This window comes from Homarus americanus, unplaced genomic scaffold (assembly GCF_018991925.1).
Source record: "Homarus americanus isolate GMGI-L3 unplaced genomic scaffold, GMGI_Hamer_2.0 scaffold4896, whole genome shotgun sequence".
Classification (NCBI taxonomy): Eukaryota; Metazoa; Arthropoda; class Malacostraca; order Decapoda; family Nephropidae; genus Homarus; species Homarus americanus.
In genome coordinates, this window is record NW_024749657.1 from 843,806 (window position 1) to 868,612 (window position 24,807).

At 37.6% G+C, this 24,807-nt stretch overlaps 1 protein-coding gene across 13 annotated transcripts in view; it reads right to left on the minus strand.

Annotated features, from left to right (window-relative positions):
• Nucleotides 1-24,807, minus strand: part of LOC121853648 (transmembrane protein KIAA1109 homolog) — a 139,472-nt gene that overhangs the window by 62,465 nt on the left and 52,200 nt on the right. For 10 of the 13 annotated variants that reach the window (XM_042347953.1, XM_042347952.1, XM_042347960.1 and 7 more), the window contains exons 32-48: nucleotides 24,121-24,254; nucleotides 23,449-23,752; nucleotides 22,561-22,673; nucleotides 21,950-22,130; nucleotides 21,491-21,652; nucleotides 21,049-21,152; nucleotides 20,493-20,623; nucleotides 18,421-18,589; nucleotides 17,375-17,675; nucleotides 16,758-16,925; nucleotides 15,902-16,079; nucleotides 9,870-10,075; nucleotides 9,155-9,302; nucleotides 8,094-8,306; nucleotides 6,199-6,436; nucleotides 4,378-4,526; nucleotides 3,258-3,393 (exon numbers count right to left, since the gene is read on the minus strand). In XM_042347953.1, coding sequence (XP_042203887.1) covers nucleotides 3,258-3,393; nucleotides 4,378-4,526; nucleotides 6,199-6,436; nucleotides 8,094-8,306; nucleotides 9,155-9,302; nucleotides 9,870-10,075; nucleotides 15,902-16,079; nucleotides 16,758-16,925; nucleotides 17,375-17,675; nucleotides 18,421-18,589; nucleotides 20,493-20,623; nucleotides 21,049-21,152; nucleotides 21,491-21,652; nucleotides 21,950-22,130; nucleotides 22,561-22,673; nucleotides 23,449-23,752; nucleotides 24,121-24,254 — 3,035 coding nt within the window. The remainder of the gene's footprint in view (nucleotides 1-3,257; nucleotides 3,394-4,377; nucleotides 4,527-6,198; nucleotides 6,437-8,093; nucleotides 8,307-9,154; nucleotides 9,303-9,869; nucleotides 10,076-15,901; nucleotides 16,080-16,757; nucleotides 16,926-17,374; nucleotides 17,676-18,420; nucleotides 18,590-20,492; nucleotides 20,624-21,048; nucleotides 21,153-21,490; nucleotides 21,653-21,949; nucleotides 22,131-22,560; nucleotides 22,674-23,448; nucleotides 23,753-24,120; nucleotides 24,255-24,807) is intronic. The other 3 variants (XM_042347950.1, XM_042347958.1, XM_042347956.1) reach the window with 3 other exon arrangements.

Below are 24,807 nucleotides of genomic sequence, written 5' to 3' on the forward strand. Positions count from 1 at the left end.
AGAAGAAAAAAAAATAAAGAAAATCAATAACTCAAATTCCACATCTCCTAAGTTAGTTAGTTTTGGGAATGCGCTCCCCGCACGTAGCAAGAGGTTGTGGAACTAGGCCTATACGATATTAAATGTAATTTACCGAGTTAAAAGGGACGCGAATAATGAAATTAAATATCAGTTATCAAATTGAAAATAATTATAGATCGTTTCCCAGTCTGAAAATGTTGCGTACGTCCTAATTAAGCTGTTAATCGTCTGGTAAATAAGTCACTCCTGGAAAGCGTGAACCAGTGAGCAAGCATGGCTGGGGAGCTGTGAGAGAGGTCAAGGACCACCTCTGTGCTGTACCCAGGAGAGACTGATCGTGTGACCTGGTTCCTTCGTTTATTTAACATCAGTATTAACAAGTAAGTTTTATTCAATCTCAGACAAAGCTTGATAGGGCGGTAGGAACAAACGGTGATGTGAGACAATAGCTAACAGCCCGGGTTTTTCAGGGTTCTGTAGACCCCACGCAGTATGATAACGTCCACTGGAGGTATGAGACACGAGTGATGAAGCGAGCTGTATGACCGTCCATTGACCTGGGTTTGAGCCACCTGTTGAGTATGGTGAGAGTTGGAGTGAACCCAGCTGTCTAGGTGCCCAACTAACGACGTGACGATCATTTGGGGTCATCAACTCTCCTCTACCTCGGCTCACAATACCACATATCGTCAAGAAGCTTAGTGAAAACCTTTTACTAACGGGAAGCTAAGGCTTCTCTCAACTGTACAAGGTCTGAGTGGCTCACTCCCTTCCGTTTCATGGGTGTACTGGGGGTAAAGTGAAGCCAGCTGAGTGATACAGGGTCACACACTGGGACCAAGAGTCCAGTGGAACTTAGAGGTACATTTCCAAGGTTGAGAAAGGCTGGTTTGGGCCTTAAACTACGGGTGCCTGTTGGTTGTGTAAATTTAAGTGTTCTTGTGCTGCTTCGGGATTTCCCTCAAAGGGGCGCTTCCACTGCAAATACCATCGAATAATCTTTAATAAACCCCAAGTCTAGTGAGAAATTAAAGTCCAGTAAATTCTGACCGGTTATATATATATATATATATATATATATATATATATATATATATATATATATATATATATATATATATATATATATATATATATATATATATATATATATATATATATATATATATATATATATATATATATATATATATATATATATATATATATATATATATATATATATATATATATATATATATATATATATATATATATATATATATATATATATATATATATATATATATATATATATATATATATATATATACAATCCTTCCTGTTTACTTGAACCGTAATTTGCTGAACTGCCTTCATAAGGATCTTCAATTGATTACGAAAAAAAAATTCTGCTTAACGAACTTCTTACGAACCGACCTCAACATGTTTTCGCTTGCACTGACCGGGCAACCAGCTTTAGTATCAGTCCGCCAATACATTAATCGGTTCTAGGGCTTAAATTCCTTACTATTTTTGTAAATATCAAGAAGTTTATACTATTCAATAATTTTAAAAGTTTAATATTCAATTTTTTAGTCATTTTAACAATTATTGAACGAAATTGAAGGTAAAGTGACTAGTTTAATGCGCGGCATCCAGCCTCTTAACACAGCAAACAGGCGTCAGTCTCTCTCTGTTTTCACTGGAGGTAACATCTTGCTTGAGACTCTCTTCAACTAAATGCTTTTTTTCTGTGTTTCCAAGCAAATTATTGGTCATTTTGAAATATATTTTATATATTGACAATATATAATGCAGTGCAGCATTGATTTAAAGAAAATAATCTTGAATTAAACCAGAGAGCTAAAATTTTATGGGTGAAATGGCACCATGGGGTGACTTCTCTTCCACCCCAATGCCTTCTTTTCTTCCTTCTCCTCCACCCCCATTCTAAATCCCATCATCATCATCATCATCCAGGAGCCTTCTACATACACACCTCAAAGTAAGTGAACTTTTCTACCATTTTTGTTGAATTTAGGAAATTTTCGGTGAGCTGGAACCAATTACCCAAAAACCCATTGAAACAATGGTTTCGGTTAACAATTTTCGTTAACGAACGACCTTCTGGAACGGATTGAGTTCATACTAATATATATATATATATATATATATATATATATATATATATATATATATATATATATATATATATATATATATATATATATATATATATATATATATATATATATATATATATATATATATATATATATATATAAATATTTCATGTAAATCCACAATGAAAACGTGGATAAGATAAATTTGATAAAATCACACGAAAATGGAAACAACGGAGTACCTTAGCTTTCGTCTTTATTCAAGACATCTTCAGAGGCAACTGGATTACATGGACAGAGAGAGGCTTAAATATACAGGGTGACCTAAAAACATGAGGTCAGGTCATAATGATGACATCCACTAATCCCCACACCAACACACACGTAGAGGAGCTTAAGAGAAGGGTGGTGACGTGACTAGACAGGTCAGGTCAGAAAAAAGGGGACCCACAAAATAATTATCATACATCAAGATCAAAGGTTTTCAAAGCATTTTTAACCTTGGGCCACTGACAAATAAATTTATGTAACATATTATCAGTTTTGAACTGACCATCACTAAGGTTTATTGATTTTAATTCCTTAATCAAACTGTCCATGTAATCCAGTTGCCTCTGAAGATGTCTTGAATAAAGACGAAAGCTAAGGTACTCCGTTGTTTCCATTTTTCCCGTGATTTTATTAAGATATATATATATATATATATATATATATATATATATATATATATATATATATATATATATATATATATATATATATATATATAAAAGTTTAGCCTTATTATGTTGCAGAAAACACTTATAAAACATAAAATCAATAATCAGGTATTAATAAAATGTAAGAGTTAATTTCAGTTAGATGCTGAGTGATCTTCATGAGGGAGAAAGAGAGAGTGAGGGAACACCCTTCTTTCCCCCCCTCACACTGTACCAATCACAGCAGACACCAATTCAACCAGTTTTTTCTTTTAATTATAGTGGAAATAACAGAAAGGTCATATTATGTACCTCCCACTTTTGGCCTACAAAACTAGTGAGGTAATATCTCTTACTGCTCAAATGGTTCAGCATGAGAAAGATAGTGAGAGACACAGGTGACTGGTGCTAGACAGGTGCCTCTCTCACCCACCTGAAGGTTAGTGAAGAGTGAACAGCATTCATCTCAGCCTCCAGCTTCAGTCCACTCAGTGTTGCCAGCAGCTTCGTTCGTTGAATCTTTGCCAAACCAAACACAACAAATGGTGTCCTCTCTCCCGAAATCAAACCTGTCCACAAAACACAAGTATTTAGCAAGTACATGTATGTATGTATGTATGTATGTATGTATGTATGTATGTATGTATGTATGTATGCATGTATGTATGTATGTATGTAGTACAAGGAGGAGGGACAAAGTCCCTCGGGCCTGAGCCTTTGGGGGCCCAGACCGTGAAAAAAAAGTAGGGTAAAGTGTCTTAATTTGTATGTACAGTTCCTAAATATGTACATTCATAAGAAAAACAATATTGGCAGCACTGTGATCAATCAACCAACAAACTCACACCTCAAATATTGGCCTACGGGAGCCCTTTACTTACCCTCATGATCTTGAAAATGGAAGATGTTGCCTTCATGAGTAAATCACATTTTTGTAAACTAAACCGTCAAACATTAGTGGTGAATTTCTTACTGATCTAAAATTGGGTTATAAGTTTCCTGTTGAGTGTTTTCATTTTGGTCATTGTATATTTTATATGTTGCTGTTGTTGAAGTCTTGATGTGCTTAAGAATTATTGTGCTCGCTTAATTTAGCTGCCAATGACATCTGGCTCTTGTACATTTAAATTATTTTGTATGAATGTTTTTAGGAAGACTGTGTCGTAATAATGCACTAAAGCATGGTGGGTGTGTAAGTAGTGTGTGCAAGGCTGATCATGCCATCACATACCCTCCCAGACTACATGAAATTACCAGGACTTGAGCAATGTCTGGAAGGAAACTCTTATGTGTAACTAGGAAGTACCACATACAATGTCTGTTTACTGTAACTCCTCTCCTATTAGAGCACTGTGTCATGAGGCTTAAGGAACACCACAAGAGGATAAAACTATTTGGTTCATAACATTTTAAGGTGATTCACGAAATGATTCATTAACACTTCAATGTGATTCATAACACCAAGTTGAGTATTATCAATATACATTATGGAACTACAAAACTCCCATAATCAAAGTTTAAACAGCATAACAAAATGAAAAGGTTAAACTTACCAAGTTCTTTGGTCTTGTCGGCCACTACAGGCGGTGAGGGTACAGAGGGTAAGGGGCCGGCTTCTAAGTCCGACTGTTTGCTCTCCTTAAGAATGTCATATTTTCGACTACCTTTGTACCCATCTGAGGCCTCAACAGTTACTGACGACCTGATGGTGAAAATTAGCCCCATGAGTACAGTACAGTACCAACCCCCTGAGATCTATGCCTTAACCCCTTGAGTACGATGCCTTAATCCCTTAAGTAAAATTACTTAATCCCCCTTGAGTAAGACAACTTAACCCTTTGAGTAAGATGCCTTAACCCCTTGAGTAAGATTACTTAACCCCCTGAGTAGATAAGTCAGGGAGTTGATTCATCACACTCAAAAGGTTAAGTAGTCCCTTAGGTCAACTTTCAAACATACAGTATATATCAAAACCAAGTACTGTATACAGTCAACCCTCACATTACGCGGTCCCGCATTCCGCGGTTCACCGTTAACGCGGTGCCCTGCCGGAACCTAACATGCTCACATTCCGCGGTCGTGAACCCCATTACGCGGAGAGCGGCTGGCAAGCCGCGCCATTTTTGGATCCAAACCTCCCGCCATCCGCCATGTTGTGTAAGAGGCGCGAAAATGGTGCGCACAAGGTCGCCCAGTCATCAAAACATTACCAGTTCTTCACCCGCCACCCACTACAGCCGGCCCAAGTCAGTGATAGTGATAATTATAGTGAGGATATGGACTTATATGAACTTTGGGGGGTTTGACAAAGAGGCCCTGCAAGCCTCTGTGGTGGATAGTGATACAATTGATACAAGTGATACAGGTGAGGGCCAATAATCTGCCCTCTGCCTCGGAACCAACCGCCCATCCCCGTGTGCCCAGCCATCTTTTCTACTAATGTAAGTGTTAAAAAACCTAATATTATTGATATTTCTCTTAATTATTAATTGTGTGTGCATGCCATCATAAAGTTAAGATAATATTTTTACTACAACATAGTTGTGTGTCATCAAAAAGTGGAGTTTGGGGATCGGCCTGGACTCCATTTCAATTAATCCCATATGTTATGTTGTTCACTTTACGCGTTCCTCACTTTCCGCGGTACCCTCCGGGTTACATTAACCGCGTAATGTGAGACCCAACTGTATAGATACATGTTGATAGACCAGAAGAATTCATAAATAATAACAAAACAATAACAACTAATGTGCAGTGCTGTACAATGTAATAAAAGTCATGGTACACTTCAGGCATTCAATCAAGTAAAGTACATTGTAATACTTCCCAAGCCTCTGCCAGACACAGTTTTGTACTTTTATGTCAAAATACAGTATAGACCAGAGTACAGGTATCCTTCATTATCTGAAAGTTTGGTATCTGAAAATGTTATTCTTACACCTCTTTTTAACTATCTGAAAGTGATCCTCACTTATCTAAAAGATGGTCTGATCAAAAATTCAAATCAACCCCTGTGCTGAGCCAAGACTGCCCTCCAATAAGGTAATGTACCCATTGAGCAGTGTACCTTATTTAGTTTAGGTATAATATTGGGGTTTTGTTGTCACTGGGAACTGTTATTAATTATTCAAAAATTCAATATTCAAATAGTTTTCAAGGAACCTAACCCATTCAGATAATGAAGGATACCTGTATTGTTTCTGAAGTTTGAGTTGAAGTGTTTGTTTAGTTCTCCAGAAGGACATTTACAACTAATAAAATACTACACAGTACTATTAATGTTTATTAAGAAATGAAAAGTCTAACAACCTAATGCACATACAGTAATGATAGTGAACATACTGTATACATAACACTTTTAACAACTAACTTACCTCTGTTGTACTGTTTTAGTTTCAGGCGTTGTAGTGTACAGGTCCAACAGGTAGTAGATGTTCCGCCAGCACTTGGGTGTGGCAGTGACAGCAGCTGGTGGTGTGGAGGCTTCGGGAGGACCCAGTAGTGGCGACTTGTCAGAGGAGCAGATAGTGGCCCCTTCTAGCCCTGAGCCACTCACACTGATGCTGAACAGTGGACTGCCTGTACCACGCTCTGTCCCAAGATTGGTGTAGCCTGAGGAACACGACATGACACACCATACAAACAGGTGTGTATTTTTTTTCTTTGTCAGTTGAGTGGATGAGTAACTTATACCATCTTATAAAAGAGGTGAAATAGTAATGGACAGCAGAAATGTTGTAATTGTAATCAGGAATTGAAGTTATTGGAATCAATTACATATTTTCTGAATAATCATAATTGTAATCAATTCATTGTCTTAGGAAACCAAGGAATTGTAATCGTAGTCGATGCCAAAGCAAAAGGATTCATACTCACGATTACCGTATATTCCATGATTACAACATACCAATTTGACATTATGGAAATCAAAGGTGGGTGAGGCAGGACCTCACCCTTGCTATGGGACACAGAGTTGGACGATTCCAAAAGGACTTAATGCTTCTCTGCTGGCAAACTATTCTCACTCAGAAGCAAGACTGGGTGAAACATGTGTAACAAAAATCTGTCAATATATTTACAATGTTCTGAATTTATATAAATAGTACTTTATAATATAAGTATGAAATAGTTTTAAGAAAATTAGAACTTGTGGAGCCACACAACTATAAATTAAAATACTGTACAGTAATATAATTGTAATTTTTGTTGGGCCAATTGGAAAGTTATACTGTACTGTACTTTGTATTTTTTTTTAACATGTACTGCTGCTTTTGTTGGCACAGCATACTTACTGAAACACTGTGACTATCAGAGTGACAAGTTGGCTCTGCTTTATATTCTAGATAATTAATTATCAAATTATCATCAGTATGTTGGTAATAAAATCTTCAGTTGTGTATAATCATAAGAAGCCTGAATATTGTGAGAGTGGGTATAAAGCTAAGTGCAAGTATTGTGCATCCATCATATCTGGGACAGGCAAGACTACATCCAACCTCCTCAAGCACATATGATGTTCATCAAAGGTAATGAGCAATTTAAGTGAAGGACTCTATACTAATATGGTGATATATGACTGCTGATCAGCTTAATAGTTAGGCACTTCCAGTTGTTATACTTAGAAATAGGTGCATTTACCTGCAATATGTGACTTTAAAGAAGGAAGATAGATCACATCAATTGTAGGAAAATTACCAGAAGCAATAGTTACAACCTCAAATGATAATCACCTTCAGAAATACAAGTTGATCAATGATTTTTGGTATGGCTTCACCTCTGGGCATTTATGTCTCACAAATCTATTGTCATTCTTTTCAACTGTTTTCAAATCAGTTGATGACAGACCCGATTATGATGTAGTTTACCTTGACTTCAGCCAAGCCTTCGACGGGATCCCCCACGAAAGATTAACATGTTAAGTGAAGGCTCATGGAATTAGAGGGGATATTCTAAATTGGATTAGGGCGTGGTTACAAGACAGGAAACAGTGTCAGCATTAATGGCACTTAATCCAATTGAGATTATGTCACTAGTGGAGTATCCCAAGGTTCAGTACTTGGACCAATACTATTCATTATATACATTAGTGACATAAAGGCATAGACAGCAACTTTAATATTCACTAACGTACAACATTAAATTAATTTCATGACAGTGATTATATACTGTTTCTTTTGTTTACCTAATTTGAAATTGTAGGAATTATGATTACAATTTTTTATGTAATTGTATTCACTGGGAAAAATACATACAATACTAAATATATTACCTTTGCTCATCTTTGTGGATGACCTCAGTCTCTGAGCAAAACTCTGTGGCCGATTAACTCTGGAGGTAGTAGGAGGTGGAGAAATGCGAGCCGACAGTGAGGAGACAACGGATCCTCGGGGGCCCTTGATGCCAGCAAGGGAAGACACGGTTGCCTGCTCCTCGCTGATGCTCAGACTATATTCATTACCCTTGTATTCACCCTCATGCAACTCTGTAAATGATGATAAAAATTAAGGGGCACCAAAATGTAAACAATGGAAGTGTCTAAATAAGTTTGGCTTAAAATCCAGTTTAACATTACTATATATGTTCCAAACTTCTGGCTATTAAAAAATAACTTCCTGTTTTATGTACAAATCCAAATAATAACTTTTTACAAAATTAGTCAGTACGTAGTCTATAAAGGTCATGAGGCCATCCTCCAATGATTAAATTGCTCATACTAGCACTCAGTAATCCTTCCTATATACTGTACAGTGTATATTTCAGCATCCCCTTACAAGTAATATCTTAATGTGTATGACAGTTTGGGATGGGACAACTGGCATTTTTCTGGGGTCTCCTTTCACCTCTCTCCATATACTGTACTGACAGGCACTGGGGGCTGACAGGTTGTACAATATTTTAGCTGCCTTAATGCAACCATTTATTACCGAGACTCTCCTCAGCAACACCCCTGGAGACGAACCATTACCCTACTTGTCAAATGTAACTATGGTGGGCCAAAGGTGCAGAAGTAGTTTCACAGCCAGACAAACTGAGATGCCGGACATACTATTAGACGAGCTTAAATGCCACTATAGCACTGAGTCTTAGACCATCTCTTCTACAGTAAAAGGTTGAGTAAAAGATCACATAACAACCTTGGACTAGTGCTACAAGACTGTGGGGGTATGACATCAACAGCACCAAGGGATGTGACATCATCACCAAGGGGTGTGACAACATCTCCAAGGCTGTGACATCATCACTAGGGAGAGTATCACCTACACAGTCCCTTCATGCCCTACAGGTGCAGGAGATAATCAAGTGAACTACCCTTGAGCCTCATGGTCCCACCTGAATATGATCCTTCCTTACGGTGTGATGGCAGATTTGTATCCTTGGTGCGTGTTGGTCTCTGCTCTCGGAGTCCCAACTGGGTTTCTCTTGCATTCTGGTACATGGAGCTGATTTGGTGCAGGAGTCGCAACAGTGGCATGTTAACCTGAAAATAAAAACCATATTACTTACTTCTCTATTTATCTACTCATTTGTGCCCAAGTAAATTATTCAAAACAAAAGCACGATAAACTGTAATCAAACTACCATAAATGATTTACAAACAGTTGTCACACTTGATGCTGAAACATTAACGAGTCAACCTCCTGCACAAATTTCTTCTTCACTGATTGTCATTCAAAATCACAGTCCCACAAAATATTTAGAATGAAACTGTTTCAGGACAATGTATTCTGCCCACAGTATATTAAGCTGTATTATAGCTTAATGGTTAACACCTTTGAACACATACTGTATTCTAATAACTAATGCCATTTTGGATATAAATTTCAGGTCCATATATATCAAGACAGTCTTGTGTTTGTATAACACTAATGGCTATTGCAGCAAGTGGGCTATTAATTTTCATTTCATATACATACTGTGTTTCTTTACCAATAAAAGTCAACATAGGTTGTACAGTACTACAGAAATTAAAAATAAAAGCCCAAAACCAAAACTAACCTAACCTACTTTAACTTATGCTACAACAAACAAGTCACAGAAAACTAACCTGCTGAGCAATGTAGTTAACATTGAGAGAAAAGTGGACCATGGTGGACGTGTGCTGCTTCAGTGCACTGCGTGATACAAACAGCGTTGGCTGTTGGCTCACCCATTCTCGCGAGTCATCTGCTACTTTGCTCACATCAATCTCGAGACCAACACGCTCACAGAGGAAGGCTGGAACCTCACTCCCAATGTCTAGGAAGAATTTACCTGCACACAGAATAAAAAGAAAGTATTGAAACAAAATTCTCATAATTTAAGCAACACACAGCACACTTAACTATCTTAACATATTATTTTTCTCATTGTCTTCTCAACAAACAGAAATATTGGCATCGAATTTATACTTGTCTCTTTATCTACAAATAAATAAACTAAACTGGCCACCACCACAACACAAGCTTCTGCTCTTAACATAACTTAAGACTCTAATTTGAGACACACTGTCTACCGTTAATTAAATTTTTCCTTGTACATACAGTACAGTACAGCACTGTACCTCTCCAAACTCACTCACAAAATTCATCAAAATCACTCAGCACATTTTTAGACTGTTCACATACCGTATACCTGTACATGAAAAACATAGTGATTAAAAATACCTAATTAATTATTTTCTTAAGTCTTAGTACTGTACATGTGTTTAACACTAAATACATTAGAATGAAGTTAAAAAAGAAAAAGACAGAATGTAACCTATATATTAACTAAAAAATATCCCAATGTAGCTTATTTTGTTTACACATCTTGAGGAAATAAAATTCTTTATATTGTACTTTTGAAACAGGGATATTGAAAATAAATAAAAATTGTTAACAAAATGCATGAACTGAAGCAAAAGAAAGAGTTTCTCCATGAACTCTAAGAGAGATGTAACTAATGTGGTGCAGCAGAGACAAATGTAGTACCATGTGATTGTTTTTTTATGGCAGGGGATAAGCAGGTAGGGTCATGCAAAACCTTTGTATTACTTCAGGTTTCACAAGAAATATTAAACCTTATCATCAGTTATGAGAGAAGATCCACGGTGTAGAGGGCAACACAATGGACTCACAACTTAAGGATGCACAAAATTATACCTGGGAGCTATATGCAGTAAGTAGTGCCACGTACTGAGGCATGCATAGAGCTTGTAATCTTGTAAAATATACAAAAAAGGTCTACTAATCAGTTTCTGCCTCATTCAGGAAACTACATAGTTTGCCTGGGTCAGGTTAGGTTCTAACCTATCCTTTCCATCACAAGACTTGAACTCTGATCACTAGACCTTGGTGTATACCTGCTGTCATCCACAGGTCATTTGTGAACCCTGGGAGCCAGAAGCAATAAGCATTGTCACTTGCTGAGGCATGTGCAGAGCTGGACACTCTGTTGTTCACATAAAAGTTATGGGGGGTTACAGGCTGGTTCATCCTTTTCTGAGTCTGAGATTGTCTCCACTGTTAACAGTGGTCATGTTACTGACATATCTTCATGAATTACAAACATTATGCTCTCTTGTTCAACACCAAAGTTAACAACAGACAATAAATTTAGGCTCCTATTCTATTGTGTATTTATTTTAACCAAGTCTAGGAACATATACTTGGTTCACTTTCTCCTAACCTAACCTGTAGACATTCACTTTATTGTGCACTGACATCACAGCATAAGTTTACACCTCATAAAATTTCTATATGTTGTCATCTTATCTCAAATTATCTCCCTTAGAACTAATGCACTGCCTTGATTTTAACCTATTGTGATAATTTTTGCCCTTTCTTCTTCTGATTTAGAGCATTAAATTGTATTGTGTTGATTTTAAACCTACATGTGTTGTCTTGACATATATTTTATTCCATTACATCAGATGTGTTAAGCCTACATGTCATCCAGTTAAGAAAACACCAAATACTTTATCTTGAGTTATACAAGCATGATAGCACCTTCTTCATCACAGATTTGCTGACCCTCTATGCCCGGGTCATTACAGCCATAGCACGTTTTCTTTTGTCATGGTTTAGTCGTCCTGAGAAGCTAAGAAAGCTAACATAACCATATTCCAGTTGTTCTTTGTAACAGTTTTCTCCACTCGTACTACGTGCATCTTGCTGTTTCTTCTTCTCATCTTATCTAAAGTATACAAGTTACATACTGTATTACTTTAAATCAGTTTCCCTCATTGAGTTCTAATCTTCAGCCAGACTTTCCCAACAGCTATAACCACATCCTCAACTGCTTATTGTAAAAAACAAATTTGTTCACAAACATACAAAAAAAAAAGTGGTAAATATACTGTCCTGTCTCAACCAGTCTGTGATATGTGATGCTAGACACAAATGGATGCTATTGTACCATTGCTTGCTTTATAACACTTTTCACTGTAGGAACCAAACTGTGAATATAGGCTAATTCTTCCCATTAAGTTTTTCACAAAGAACAAACCAAAATCACTAATCTAAAGACAATATTGTTTCCAGCCACTCCTCCATGCACTTGGCCCCACCTTCTTCTTCTCTATCTCATTACTTTTTATTCATCCCTGTCACATGACCCAAATAAAACAGCTCTGTCTTACTCCTTTTCACTTTAGTTTTATTCAGGTAATCATTCATCACTCTTTAAACACTTCCTAGATGACACCTCCTTGCTATCCTCACTCTGAGTTAAATAATATGGTACAGCCTTTTCTTTTTTAATTTAATTTTAAGGTTCATAATGAAGTCAATAAAATCTGACCATTGTTCTGCCTGGTTTGCGATGTTTCCCATGCGTAGCAGTCATGCTTGTGTGGTCAGAGAGCATAAAGTTATCATCGATGAGACTGACTGTGGTGCACTAGTACAGGTATCCCTTGTTTAATGATTGGGAAGCATTCCTGAAAAAACGATTAAGCAAAACGATCGCTAAATGAGGGTTAATGAGAAATAACTACGTAGCCAAGTCACCGCCTCGCCACCCAGTAGCACTCAAGAGTGGGTGAGGCTGTGCTGCGAGTTATATTATTGTTCAACTCGTAATATCGGGTAGATATACGCAATTTTATTAATTTCCTTTTACTCTGTTACATGCATGCATAATCGTTCATACAGAATGTGAATAAAAAAAACAAACAAATTATCATCAGGTCAAAAACATAAAGGTAATAAACATTTCTTAAGTACTCAGCAGTTATCCCACAAAGTGGGAAGGGAGAGTGGGAACTTGGAAGGGGAGGGATCTCTCAGCTGTTCTCTGCCTTGTGTCCCATGAAATGATTGCCAAACTGCACTGCAGTATTTTCTCATATATTTTATATACTGTATTATTATTATTTGTATTTATTATTACGGTATCATAACTATTATTATATATATTTATTCCTTGCGTTTACTGGTGCAGTATACAGTACATGCAACACACTTCAACCGGGCAGTCACCAAGCTGACTCAAACGATGTGTGTGGCTGCTGCCTGTATGCCATGACATCACATAGGGGGGGATGGAGAGTTTGGCTGACCGCAGTTACAGCCTCAATACATACGTTCACTTCCCACACATACACACCCATGCTCTTCATTTTTCTTATTTTACAGTTTTATAGTACAGTAAAGTCTCCGATAACAACAGTTCGACCTACAACTTTTCATATTTAAAACCTTAGTTAATTTAGGACCCAATTCAATTTACGTCCTTATTTCATTCGTATTTACGACTAAAATATAATAAAAATAAAATAAAATTACATTTTCATATAAATAATATCTAAATCCCAATATGTTTCAAAAAAAAAAAAATTACTGTAAAAAAAATGAAGAGCGCCTTGCGCAAAGAAGCTGCCTTGCTAATGAATGGTAAACAACAGTCGGAGCTTAGCGGGCCTTTTGTTTTCACGCATCAGGAACAGGAACTAGAGAAAAACTTTCTCAGGTTTCTTACAGCATTTTTACATCCCTACTCAACATGAGCAAGAAAGCAAGTGATGGTAGTGTTGTTTCAAAAGCTAATAGAAAGTGTCTAAGCTTGGCCGAGAAACTAGATGTGTTAAAACAATATGAAAAAGGTGAGAGGTCTGTGGATATTATATGGAGCAAGCAATGAACATTTTTCTGAAGTGGATCCATTTACAGAACAAAGAATAAAATTTAAATAAACGCAAATGACCTCGACATAAAGATGTATAATGAGAAAAGAAAGAAGCTGTGCAAGGTTCTTTTGACAGTTTTATTATTCGAAGGCCTAAACCATCAACTTCAGCTACACCATCAAATTCGGCATCATAAGCAGCTTCAACACCAACTTCAGGTTCAGTAACAGTTTCAGCAACAGCTTTATGGAAAGCTACAGCTTCAGCCAGAGTTGAACCTGATGACTTCGTCATCTGAGAAAAACTTGCACAATATTCATTGGCTGTCCTTATGTTTTAGACTTTACCACCATTGGTGAATAAAATTTTAGTTTTACATTCGTAAATATTATTTACAACATATATGAACAGTAAATAAGTGTTGCTTTCATATTCATATGTAGAGAAATGACGATATGTTTTCACATGTACGCACTTACTGTTCATAAGTTGGCGTTCCCAATCGCCTTGCCATATTTCTTTACCGTTAGTTGTTAGCTACTCTTAGTGTTCCATTTATTAACGCACATACAGGTATTCAATTTTTTTTAAATTAAGTTCACTACAGCTACAACCAGGGTTGTAGAACCATCGTTCCCAATCTTGTGTGTTTTAATATTCTACTTATTATTGATGAATTGCATTGTTCATTTCACTTTTCTTTCAAATTCCAGTAATTTAGTTGTAAGATAAAGCTATGTTTCCTCATGTATACATTGGGTGTTCCATTTATTAACGTATTAATGAATTGTATTGTTAAATACAGTATAAACATTAATTCAATCAAATACATATTCAGTTACTTAAAACAGTATTCCTAAGATAAATGATGCGGTATCCTTAAATGCGCACATATTTGTTGGCGTTCCCAATATTGCCATTAGTGGTGAGCTACCTCGATTTTTTATTATCATTAAATAACGTTACTTAAAACATATATATTAATTTTTTACATTAAATTTATAACAGCTACAGCCAGGGTCTTATTTTCTTCATTTTCTTGTGTAAAACTATCGTCCAGGACTCCCAGCTGTAAACACAAACGAAAACAATGGAGTCCCATCTCCTCTTGTGTGACCATATTATAATTCATTTATATTGTATAAGGTGCATTCAGAAACATTATTTAAAGAATATAGTTTGCACTTTTCATTAATTGTATTGTTTTGGGGGGAAAAGAGGGTAAAAAGCCACACAATAGATATGAAAAGGTCACACTTGGGAAAGCATCTCATTATTATTGCTTTATTTTAATGGTAATTAATGATTCGCGATAAGACGATTCACCTTATACTGCAATATTGGAGGACACATTATGTCGTTATTCGAGGCTTTACTGTATACAGTCTCTCCTCGACTTACGACATATTCGACTTATGACGGCCATGGTCATATAAAAAATTTTCACATTACGTATTTTCGAGTCCCAACGTTAGTGATCGCGCTGTGTACTGACAAAATTTTCGTTTGTAATTCCCTTTAAAATGGCTGGCAAGCATAAAAGTGAGAGTTCTCGTGGTGCTGAGAAGAAAAAGAGACACCCATTGTAGAATTTCTATGTACTATTTTCGCCTTTTCGATTTACGACCAATTCGACTTACGACCTGGTCTTCGGGACGGAACCCCTTCGTAAGTCGAGGAGAGATTGTACTATAAAACTGTAAAATACCGTACTGTACCGTATACTGTATACAGTATTGTAATGATGCACACTTTGACCACAGAATCCCCAGTTTTTCCAACTTCCCTTACGAATTTTTCCAAGTGAGTCAAATATCGCTAAACCGAAAATTGACGATTGTTAAATGAGAAAGGGTGTTAAAAATTTTGAATCGCTAAGTGAATGATTGTTAAACGAGGGATACCTGTAAGCTGAGAGTTGGAGAAGGAGTTGATGGGAGAGGCAAGCAGGTCAGTCCATCACCATTACTTGACCCCAACCCTCTACCTACCGGGAGCATCACTGCTGTCCCCTGAGGTGCCGACTGTGTTACCTGGGTGCAGCCCCGTTTTTCTCTTCTTGCGATTTTGTTTGGATGCCTCTGACTCTATGATGTCGACACGGAGGGTCTCCACGCTTCCTGTGATGGACACGTTGGATCCTAGCTGCTCCAGAGCTCCACCAGTCACCTGTTGTTAGAATGAATTGTTCAGCAGCAATAGCCTAATTCTACTGACTTACACATGAACAATCTTCTATTCAGCATAACTCCTAAACAGTAAATTCAATCAGCCCTAAATGAGAGAGGCAACAGCTAACACAATAGTTAACACAAGCAAAAATTTACACACTTCTACCTTTATTAGCCACAGAAAAGATCCATAAAAAAATATTCAAACATACAAGATACAACATAACAGTTACATCACTACATCTTTAACTCAGGGGGATGAAAAATATATATTCCAGAAGCCTCAAAGTATCATATTAAACACTATTCTCAAGATAAAATAGAACATTTCTATTACTCTAGTATAACATAACTAACCTATAACGAGTTAGTTCAATCAGCCCTAAATGAGTATTAGGCAACAGCTAACACAATAGGGCACTTGGAGAGCCCCTGAAAAGAAAAATATTCAAACATACAAGATACAACATAACAGTTACATCACTACATCTTTAACTCAGGGGGATGAAAAATATATATTCCAGAAGCCTCAAAGTATCATATTAAACACTATTCTCAAGATAAAATAGAACATTTCATGAGATTTAATTAATTATATGAGTTTTTATGAAAGGTTAATGTTGTGTATTACTCCAAAACAGAACTATGTGGTATAACAGTGTGGAGATGTTCTAACCTGTTGAGTGATAACCCCGATGGCTGAGAGTAGTGGCTCAAAGATAACGTGGGCTTCCAAAAAGTGGGCACTTTGTGGTGGCTCAAGTACTGTGTTGGGGTCTCTGATGGGGGGGTATTCCCGCCGCTCACTGCCACCCTCACTCATGGCATGCAGGCCCTCACCCTGCTGTTAACACAATATTTTGGTCTCATTAATATCTTAATATGTACATCTATGGTCATTATCATATCTAAAATTACAAGTTAAATCTTTAACATCAATCTATTAATTTGCTATTTACAAAACTTATAAGAGAATCCTTCAGGCACAATATCCTTATTAACTTAAGCTCACTGCACTTTTCAATGTACTGTATTAATCTGCATGTACACATCTCTATACAGCAGCACATCTTTCAATTTACACTTTTACATCTCTCATATACAATGTTAATGATTTTATACCATCTTTGGTTTCAACATTTTTCTAGGACTTCAGGCAGTGTCCAGATTAGACCACAGGGTGGCCAGAATTAAGGAAGATCATTTTCATGTGTCATCATCTTCATGTATGTGTCCATCAATCTTAGTCAGACTAGTGGTACAAGTGTGTGGGATAACACAGAGACACAGTACCTTAGGAAAAGTGACAGTGGGTCTGGTGGCATCTGTGGTGTGGGCGTACTCCTGCTGGCGCACCATCCAGTTGTACAAATTTTCATGATCTTTTTCACAATTAACAGTGGGAGGTCGTCCAGGGGTGGCCAGACCGGAACCTCCTCCACCGTCCAGGCTGGATGATGAAACGTGATCTGAGCCAGAGCTCCTGCTGCCACCACTACGGTTGTCACCAGCTTGTCCACCGCGGGAAGGCTGGCCTCCACGTAGAAAGGCTAAGTGTCCACCAATACCCGTGCCAATTTTGGGAAACTGGAACCTGTGGTTTGGAAGACAACAAATTCTTTTCAGTGTGGAATATGTATTGTATTAATATATAGGTCCTGAAATTAAGTACTAATGTGTTTCCTTAAGTTATAAATTTTGTGGGGATTTTTAACAAACCCCAAAACTCTTCATTACCTAATAGTATTAATAAATAAACACGGTAAACTTTACATACATTTTAAAGAATAGGATCAAGTAACTAACCGACAATAATCTGTCAAGTTTTATAAAATCTCAAGTAAATTTTCTAAAATAAAAAATAACACTAATAACAACTTTTGATGTGTTTCCTACATGTTCTAAATGTACTAAACGTATTTATTTTCAAAGAAACACATTTGTTTCCATACCCAACATCCATTACAGAAATTTTGCCAGTGTTGTGGCATGTTCACAGAGCCATCAAGAGTCCATTATATGGATGACTGATTATACTGAGTTATCCTGCACCTGTGGATCCATCCTGAGGTCCATGAGAGAGAGGCACATAGCCTCTTAACGACTTAAGTCTTAACTTTATAAATAAGGAAACAAAACCCAGGATGATGGATCATAAGTGTTAAAGACAACACTCACAAGGCTGGATCTTGAAGAAGTGTATGAAGAAAAAAGAAATTTGTTGCAAAGTTATACATACAGTAAATGAAAACCAGGAAATTTTTACCCAAATTAGAAAGGTAGAATTTACAACAACAAACAATGCTTAAGGAAGTATACTTGGACCATGTTGCACTCACCTCGCTGGGGACTCAAAATTGGTGTTGAAGATGGGCAAGATGACTGATGCTCTGGATGACCGAGGGGGATAAGATGGAAGAGAGCGTCGAGGAGGAAGCTGAGTAGACTCTGAGCTCATTATACCATCGGTCACATCCTCTACACCATTGGTGACACTGCCATCTGATTCTTACAGAGAACACAGTTTTATTTTAAAAATAATCCAATATCTGTACATATATACTTAATGATATCCTACAAAGCACATCTCAACTCATATCATGTATTTCACTGACAAACTTACTATAATTATTTCCTTTTCTTTAATATTTCAAGGCTTTTCCTGTGTAATGTAGGGTGGCCAAATATATGGACAAACACATACAAATATTTTCCCTTCATTTATTTTCATTTATCCAGATTAACTGTTGAAAATGATGTGTTCTGCTATGGTAATACCCATTCACAACAAGGCCCTACATCTGGTTAACCTGTGACACATTAGCATCACACATGGGTAGTACGACCTTTCCTAGAAATAATTTTATTACAGGGGCAATTCTTTTTTAATTTAGATTTATAGCTGAAATACTGTCTTCTTCAATTAAAAACATTAATACAGCGTGCTCTTAAAATTCGCGGAGGTTAGGTTCTCAAAATGGCCGCAAATAACATTTGCTGACGGGAGAGGGGGTTACATTCTTACCCGTACGCAAAGAAATGTATATTCCCTTTACGTGCTTGGCCTTAGGACAATTATTTCTTTTACCTGTTAATAACTAAGAACGGAGCTGACTTGAGGGTAGACTCACCTTTTTAATACATTTTGTGTCTTGTTTTTGATTATTTGTGAGAGGATTTTCCCATTATTATGTATTTGTATGTGTTTTGTGTGTGTCTATGTGTGTGTGTGTGTCTACACACACACACATACACATACAATATATACAATACAGGTAAAAGAAATTACTGTCTCTAGAACGAATGGCTCCCTGTCCCGGCCGCAAAATTGCCAGCAACTTTAAAACTACCCTTAGCCATTCTTGGGTACATCCAGGGTGTCATCCGCAAATAATCGAGGTCAGCGAATTAAAAATCTGCGAATTGTCAGGGCATGCTGTACAGTATTTTCTCAATTTAATGAACTAATTCGAGCCACCCCTTTCTGTTAAATCAAAATTTCCGCTAAATTGAACTTTCCGTTACTTTCGCTCGATTACGAACTAGTTAGCTAAATCGAGCTTAATTCCATTAAATTCTGGAGCCTGGGATTTGTTTACATCCGCTCAGTCTGTGTCCTGCCGCCACAGCGTGTGTTGTTTACTGCTACCTCTCGGTCCACATCTCGGTCAACTAACTACTGTGCTTAGACATCATGCCAAAAGTCTCTCAGAAGTCTCAGAAAGGAAGTGGTGTGGGGGAGAAAGTCATGAGTGTGGCTATCAATTGAAAAAAAGTTTGGAAATTATAGACAAAATTTATAACAATCACTGAACCCCCAAGTTTAAGGCAAGTCATGAATAATGTTTCTACGTATATATCATGTGTCTGAGGTGTCTCCGTAGGTCTGAGCGTATTAATGGAATAAATCTTGAATTAGCAAACTCGTTCACTAAATCGGAAAAATTCATTACGCTAAATCGAGTTCGTTATATCGGATTCTGTTAAATCGAGAGTATACTGTACTGAAAGTGCATCCATCTGAAAAATAAGAACAGACATTAACTAATTATGTTTTCTTCTTATCATAACTCTTGCTCAGGGAATTCTTCAAGTTACAACACAGCAATACATATCAACTTACTCATCCTTTTGCTGCTGTCACATACAGTATAAACTTAGTGACTCGCCTATTGTGACTACTATAATGTAATGTAAACTTTCAATCATCTGGTTTACATTCACTCTCACTCTTACACATATATACAGAAAGTGGATCCTATAAACCTGATGGCTTATTATGGGCAATGTAGGAGGCACCACACTTGACACCTCACTTCCCAACTGTATCGTGTTCATAGCAAGAGAAACACAAAAAGAGAGAGAGAACAAAAATTAAGTGTTGAGTGGCCAAGAATTGTACAATACCTACCACAACCAGCTCGGGAGTTGAGTGACCCTCCCTCTGCCTCCAAAAGTGTTGTCTTCTCGTCTGTCACTTCATTGGGTATCACGTTAGGATCAAATCTGGGAGTTGTACGACCTTCAGGAACCGTGTTTGGCCTGTTGAAAATGGTCACATGGAATACACCAATAAACAGTGTTGACAGAGTGAGATATTTACACATCAAGAAGCTTGGCACACATAATTGACAAAACTGAAGATAGAATAAATGAAAAATTGAAAGAAACCACTTGAGTTTTCCCCTAACCCCTCTTTTGACCTCTGACCTTTATCTCTAACCCCTCTTTTGACCTGACCTGTGATTGACCTACATAGCTTTAAATTTCTCACTGGCAGAACCAATCCTGTTAACTGAATTAATCTGTGTATACTAATCTTAACTTTGACTAGTCTTCCAACATTCTCATTAATCAACAGAATACGCTGCTTTATTCATGAACACACAAAAACTATGTCGATTAAGACATTTTATAAACTAACCTTATAAAACTGTTAAACACTGGAGACAACACAAGTACTGTACCTATATGTGTATGTGGGACGGGTCTGTTTGTTCCTGAATGTCTGTTCCATGAGCAATGGCATATACAAGGCATTCTTCCACTGGCGACTCAGCACAACAACTCCCTGCAGGTGGGAAAGGGGATCAATCGATGAAGTAATAAAAGTTATCTATAGATATATATCCAACACATCAACATCCACTGACTAAAAAGGTGGCTACAGGTGTATCTATGCTCCACCCTAAAGTATCTGAGATGTGGCACTGGAAGTATTATTTCTACACAAGTTAAATCACCTGTTATTTGCACAACTGTGACAACAAAAATATGTTAATAAAAATCTTACACATGCATAAAATGATTCCATATTGATAATCTCATAATCTTCTACCAGACTCTGTACATGGAAGATGGTTCCTTACTGCCTGGATGATACTAAGCTTTGCATTACAAAGTACTTACCTGTCTCAATGTAGCAAGTTTAGGTAGATGTGGTGGGATGAGGTTCCCCTCGATGGTGCGAGGAGATGACTGTAACACGTAGCGACGCAGAACAGTGCACAGCTGGCATGAGGGATCCTCCTGAAGGGTCTGGCTCAGTGGCATCAGCTTCTCATACTTGTTCTGGTGAGTTTACCCAAATATAAATAACCTTTTCATACTCATAAGTAGGAGGTCTGCTGCTTGTAGCTTTGATATGTTATGCAAAACTAGACAATCAATGATGATGGTGTTTGTCTCTGTCAAACCTTCTACGTTAAACAGAAGCCATATAAATGGCAAATATTCTCAGAAAAAATTATTGAACTCACCCAAAATATCATTGACAGAAATTGCATATCCAAATACATTTTGATCTGTCAATCTAGGGTATACATTTCCAGAACTTCATATAACTGATATTGATGAAAAAATGGTCACCTTGACAGGAACATGGAGGCTCTGTACGTCCAGTGCCTCAGCCATTAGGGACGCCATGACACCCAGCCTGCGACTCTCTGAAGCATGGAGGAACTGGATGACAGCCACCGTAAGCCTATCACTTGGATTCATCCACGCATTGATGGAGGGCGATGCTGTGCTCAGTAGGTTCCAGTCCAGCCTGAAGTGTAGAGGTTTTAAGAATTAGGAAACAGTGTAAACAAGGAGGCCAAGTACAGTACTGGTCGTATAATTACTGTGTTAGTGTGAGCTGGGCCCAGGTGTAATGCTGAATAATAGTCTTGCAAGGGAGGGTGAGTCAATCATATTCAAAGCACATACACAGCAGGATTTTTGTAAAGTGAAACAGATACACATTGTTATTCTTCAAAACACTCAACCTCCCTCCAATTCCGTAATTCTCACAATACTCACTTCACAAACTAGGCATCTAACACTTCTTTTAATAAATGATGTAACCTATCTACAGAGAAGTTTGTAGGGATGCAGGTATTAATAGCTTATTTATAATTTCTTTGATCCTCTTCTAAAATTTCTAAACTTCACCTTTATCTTTATTCTACAGCTTGTACAGTTTTGTTTTCCCATACCTGGTGTAGTCAATCTTCTTGGTGATGGGTGTGTGAGGCGGAGCAGCAAAGTTAAACCAGACGGTCCTCAGCTCTACCATGAAAGATGTTATGTCCCTCTTGTCGCTCTTCATCTGCAACGAACATTACAGTATTGTATACATCGAAAGAAAATATTTTCCACATCAAATAAAGTGATCAGCCTACTTCATTACCAACACACCCTCATCTACACAGGCACAGTAATGCTCCTCACAGATGACTTGTCTTTACACACCTTCCCATGCCTTCAAGATTGCTTATTAAAGAACCCAAAGAGCATTTACAAATCAGTCCACACTTCTAGCAACTGATCCTCATGTGAAATCATAGACAGAGCAAGAGAATATAAGTTCAGGTATCCTTAACAGTTTGCATCAATCCCCAGATGGATGAAGGCCTCTCCCCTTAATGCTTCACTGGATGACAGTCTATATCATGTTTCCACAACCATCTACCTTGAGTCTCTGCCCACTGAATGACACCATATTTCCTGGTTTCTTCCTTCATCGGGTAGTAGAGGCATATCTTACCCCTTGTATTATCTTGATCCTTGTAAATCACCTGAGATGTATGACAAGCCAATGGAAGTCATGTCGGATATTAATGAAACACCATATTTCTAATTGGGCTACAAATCTGTGGGTGCTGGATTGATTAATCACTACACCATAACATTCAATGAATATATGATATTTAATTTATTAAAATCTATTCCTTTAGCTGGCATCTGTGATTACATCCCTGAGTGAGTTCATGGATAAAATGAAATTGTGAGAACATCCAAAAACTTTGTATATCATACAACACTAATGGATTATAAGACCATAATAAGTGAACCAATCTGACTATTTAACACCTTCAGCTTACCTGCATGATTGGGAGGTCCTTGGTACTATCATTGGCTGATGAAATGGAGTGAGCCACTCCTGAGTGGCTTGACATGTTAGACATTTGAGACACTGAGGCAGAACACAGACGGTCAGACAGTTCCCGGCGGGATTCGGGACCAGTCCTCGGAGGTTCCATAGAAGCCGTACCAGGAGCTGAGCCACAACTGGGGCCGGCTCCACTGCCTGCTGACGGCACGGCACAGTTGTTCCCAATTGGTGCATTAACATCGTGTCTTCCGCTTCCTTCTGCCTGTTGCCCAAAGCCTTTCCGTTTCACCGCCCTGGTGAACACACAGTTGAATATTAATGTATAGTAAATCTTTAAAGTTTGGTCCCCTATATTTCCTCTCTCTTTTACCATCAACCCTTCCTGCTATGATGCAGTGTGGGTGTGGCCTGTGTCAAAGTTAACATACATACTGTCCTCATATTTGCTGTCACTCACTGTTTCTGATAACTTTATCTGACATGTGAGCCCACAAGATATATAGTACTCATGATATACATCTCACTGGATAAGTTAAAAATGTGTTACAGTGAGTACTGTACACGTTAAATGGCACAAGAATTTGGTGAAGATGCATGTGACAATAATACTGACTTTAGCAAAACAAATGAACACTTAAGTGGAATAAAGAAAAACACATACCGCAGAGCAACATTTTCCAGGCCAGCCTCACACATAATGAAACCCATGCGATCATCTTCCATGACAGGAGTCCCACTGGCACCACCATTATCACCGTCCTCTCCACGTGCACACCGCCTGAACCCAAACAGTACCTGGAGGACACAAAAGCTGTGGTTATGAAAACATTTTAAACTGGGATAGATTGGATTAAGTTAAGTTAATGTAAGGTTGAATTTTTATTCTTACAACACAGTTGGTCTATGAAAAATGTCCATTGTCTATACAGGTACTCAGCATTCAAACTGGGTATATATTAACATAACAGTAAAAAACTAATACCCTTTACGCTATTCCCCACAAATTGTGGAAAAAAGACAAAACTGGTTAGCTTAGCCCACGATACTGATGTGGCTGGTGGGCAGCTTAGCAGAACTAAACCTTTGTCTCATTGGTTTGGAGCCCCAAGCAATACTAACTCAGCCAGTGGTGAAAGGTGAGTAGGTGGTGTATACATACTGTATGTGACAACACAAGAGGTCTCAAAATAATGCACCATCCAGCAGGTCACCTAAATACCTGTACACCTACATTACTGTACCTACATCACATCAAGCTACTCTGCTGCTTCACATACAGTATACATATGGTCAAATATTTATTATCTCATATGCAGCGAGAACAAATATAGATGAACAGTACTACAGT